Genomic DNA, 2,935 nt, shown 5'->3' with positions numbered 1-2,935 from the left:
GCTGCATCATGGCAAAGTGCTCAAACACAGCCGACCGGGAGCTGCCTTCACACTCCTCCTGACTGGGCTGGTGCTGGAACTGGTACTCCCAGTACTGTTTCCCTGGGGAGCGGGGTGGTGGGCATTAGGAGGGCTGGGCCAGAGCCAGACTGGCGATCCCAGAGGCTGTTGAAGTTAGGATCTCCCAGCATGAGGTGGGGGTATGGGGTGGGCACATGCTGAGGCCTGTCCCCAGTGAAGTGTGAAAGGAATCCAAGACTGCTCCACTGCCTGCTCAGTCTCCCACCCACCGCCTGAGTACCCTTGAAGAAGTAGACCCGCTCCCTGCCACTGTAGCTATGGGCAGGGAGGGCCAAGGCTGCGTCCACATTGTCTGGGATGCCATCGAAGCCATCAGAGATATTTCGGGGGTAATCAGGGTCCAGGACACCATCCTCAAAGCGCCAGTACTGACTACCCTAAGAGGTGGGGAAAGTGAAAAGGGGTATGGAGGCTGCTGGCTAGGCACAGAGGCAGAGTCCCTTGCCCTAAGGCAGCCGTTCCCAGGTTCAGGTTCACTGCCCAGGACCTGGAGTCTTGGGGCTGCCCTGTGCTCACAGAGCGACCACCAGGTCCTGCAGCGCCCTGGGTCCAGCCTCCCTGTCCACCCTGTCCCTAGGAGCAATAGCTCTCAAACCCTCCCTAGATGCTTTCTACCCTGGTCCACAGCTGCTGGCACCTTGAAGAGGTAGGTCTTCCCCTGACAGTTGATGCGGGTGAAGGCGGCATCAATGGGGCCCTCGATGCCCCAGACATCTCGGATGAGCTTGGGGTACCCAGGCCTCACTGCCTTTTCATCCAGTTCATAGCAGTACTGCCCTACAGTGGAGGAGGTGGTGTGAGAGCGGGGACGCTCCTGGGGCAGACCCCCATCCCCAATACCTGCCCTGGATTCACCTCGGAAGGCAAAGAGGGAACCGTTCTTGAGGTCGGTGAAGGCGTCGAAGGGCTTCCCACTGCATAGCTCCTCCTCTGCTGGGAGCTCAGGGGCCCCTGGACGAAGGGTCTCGGGCGTTGAGTCCGTCCCCTCAGGCTTAGAGATGCCCACCTCAGGTGCAGGGGATTCTTCCTCAGGGTTCAGAACAGTTGCCTGCTCAGGATGCCCTTCGGGCTGGGCCTGGAGGTCAGGGCTCGAGGAGGAGCCCTCCGGCTGTTCATGGATGGTGGCATTGTTTTTCTCCTCACCATCGTCATAGATCACATACTCATCCTCCGGCATAGTGAACACATCCCCACGAGTCACTGCAGAGAGTGGATGGTAGTGAGTCTCCAGCTGCAAGGGGCACCCCAGCCCACCCACCTGGGCTCTGAACACACCTTGGGGCTTGCACTCAGCCGTATAGTCTGTGCAGCAGCTCTGGTAGTAAGAGCAGAGCTCATCACACTGGCACTTCTTGTCAGCATTGAAGCCCTCAGTGCAGCGGCCCTTGCATGACTCTTTGAGGAAGGGGTGTCAGTAGGTGCCGCCAAGCCCGGGCCACCCTCGCCCTCCCTACATTGACCCAGATGGCCACCAACACCCCCCTGTACCTTGGTCAGCCACAGCAACCCATGCCAGCAGGGCCAGCATGAGAAGGGGTCTCAGGGGTGCCATGGCGGGACTTCTAGCTCAGTGCCTGGCAAGCTGGGCTCTGATCTCCCTGAAGTCTCCACCCTGATGCCTGAGGAAGGGAGGGAGAGGCAGAGATAGGGAGGGAGGGGACTGAAGAAGAGGAACTGCCTTTTCTGCTGCTCTGTTTGCTTAACCTCTAGCCCATCCCCTCTGCCCCCTCCAGCGGCTGCTGCAGCAAAGGTCACATTCCTGGAACACTGGGCCTGGGAGAGCTGGGAGATAAGACCTTTGCCAAGCTCAGAATCATTAGGTCATCAGAAGGGGAATTAGCACCGCGGATCTGGAGGCCAGAAAGAAGGCTCATTGGGCAACAGCTTTATCTCTCTGAGTCTTAGTTCAGTTTCAGTAAAATGGGATTAACCCCCTTGCCTCATGGGGTGTTGGGAGATTACATGAACTGGAACAGACAAAATGCCCAGTAGCTGGAGCAGTCACAAATTCCTTCTCCAAACATGGCTATTGATCCATGATTGTTTGATCAGACACATCCCTGGCTGGGTGCTCATTCGCCATTGTTTATTTAGGGCAGGAAAAAGGGAGTGGGAGGAGAGTTTGTAAGCACTCTGGGGAATTTTCTTTTTTAGCATAAAAGAACCAAGTTTCATTTCTGGGTTCTTCTCTTGGGTGCATCAATCTCCCCAGGCTGGAAATTTGGGTAAATATCAACCCACTGAACTAGATTTGATTTCTGAGTCTTTTCTGAGCAGGCCACTCCCTGTCCCCAGCCTCAGTCTTCCCATCTGTAAAGAGTGGGCTTGTTCAACACACTTTTAGACTCTCAAGAGAAATATGATCCCTCTACCTGGAAAATGCCCACTGGCGTGAAACACCTGATTTTGTGCCCAATTTCAGGTGTCCACAGAGCTTCTGAAATCCTCCCATCACCTGAAAAAAAAGTGATCCTGAGATTTTAGCTGATTTTTCTGTTCTGTAATCAGAGGGGACTGTGATTTTGGCCAGTCTCTTCCTCATGGGCTTCAGTGGAGTCAGCTGTGGAATGGAACACCGATTCCCACCCCAGAGGCATGTTGTGAGGTTTCGCTGAGAAACAGGCATAAAAGGGCCTTAAGAGTTAGGATGATTGTTTTAACCACTTAGTAGGAAGGGGGCACGCAGCGGTGTTGCTCCCACGTACCGGTGTCACGCGGGGCGGGGAAGAGGGGGTGGAGAGCGGAGACTGTCATCTCATTTTCGACCCCCTTCCTCCAAGTCCAGCGCAGGAGGAGGCGGCTGCAACTTGAGGGGCTGGGGAAGGCTGGCCAGGGGCGTGGGCGTGGCTGGGGA

At 56.0% G+C, this 2,935-nt stretch overlaps 1 protein-coding gene across 1 annotated transcript in view; it reads right to left on the bottom strand.

Moving 5' to 3' along the window:
* Nucleotides 1–2,244, bottom strand: part of VTN (vitronectin) — a 5,293-nt gene extending 3,049 nt beyond the window's left edge. The window contains exons 1-5 of the mRNA XM_011997527.1: nt 1,570–2,244; nt 1,357–1,476; nt 937–1,281; nt 719–858; nt 302–458 (exon numbers count right to left, since the gene is read on the bottom strand). Coding sequence (XP_011852917.1) covers nt 302–458; nt 719–858; nt 937–1,281; nt 1,357–1,476; nt 1,570–1,633 — 826 coding nt within the window. The 5' untranslated portion in view covers nt 1,634–2,244. The remainder of the gene's footprint in view (nt 1–301; nt 459–718; nt 859–936; nt 1,282–1,356; nt 1,477–1,569) is intronic.
* Nucleotides 2,245–2,935: the final 691 nt, after the last annotated feature.

This window comes from Mandrillus leucophaeus, unplaced genomic scaffold (assembly GCF_000951045.1).
Source record: "Mandrillus leucophaeus isolate KB7577 unplaced genomic scaffold, Mleu.le_1.0 Scaffold541, whole genome shotgun sequence".
Lineage (NCBI taxonomy): Eukaryota > Metazoa > Chordata > Mammalia > Primates > Cercopithecidae > Mandrillus > Mandrillus leucophaeus.
Note: the sequence above shows the minus strand (reverse complement) of the source record. Positions and strands in the feature narration are given on the sequence as shown.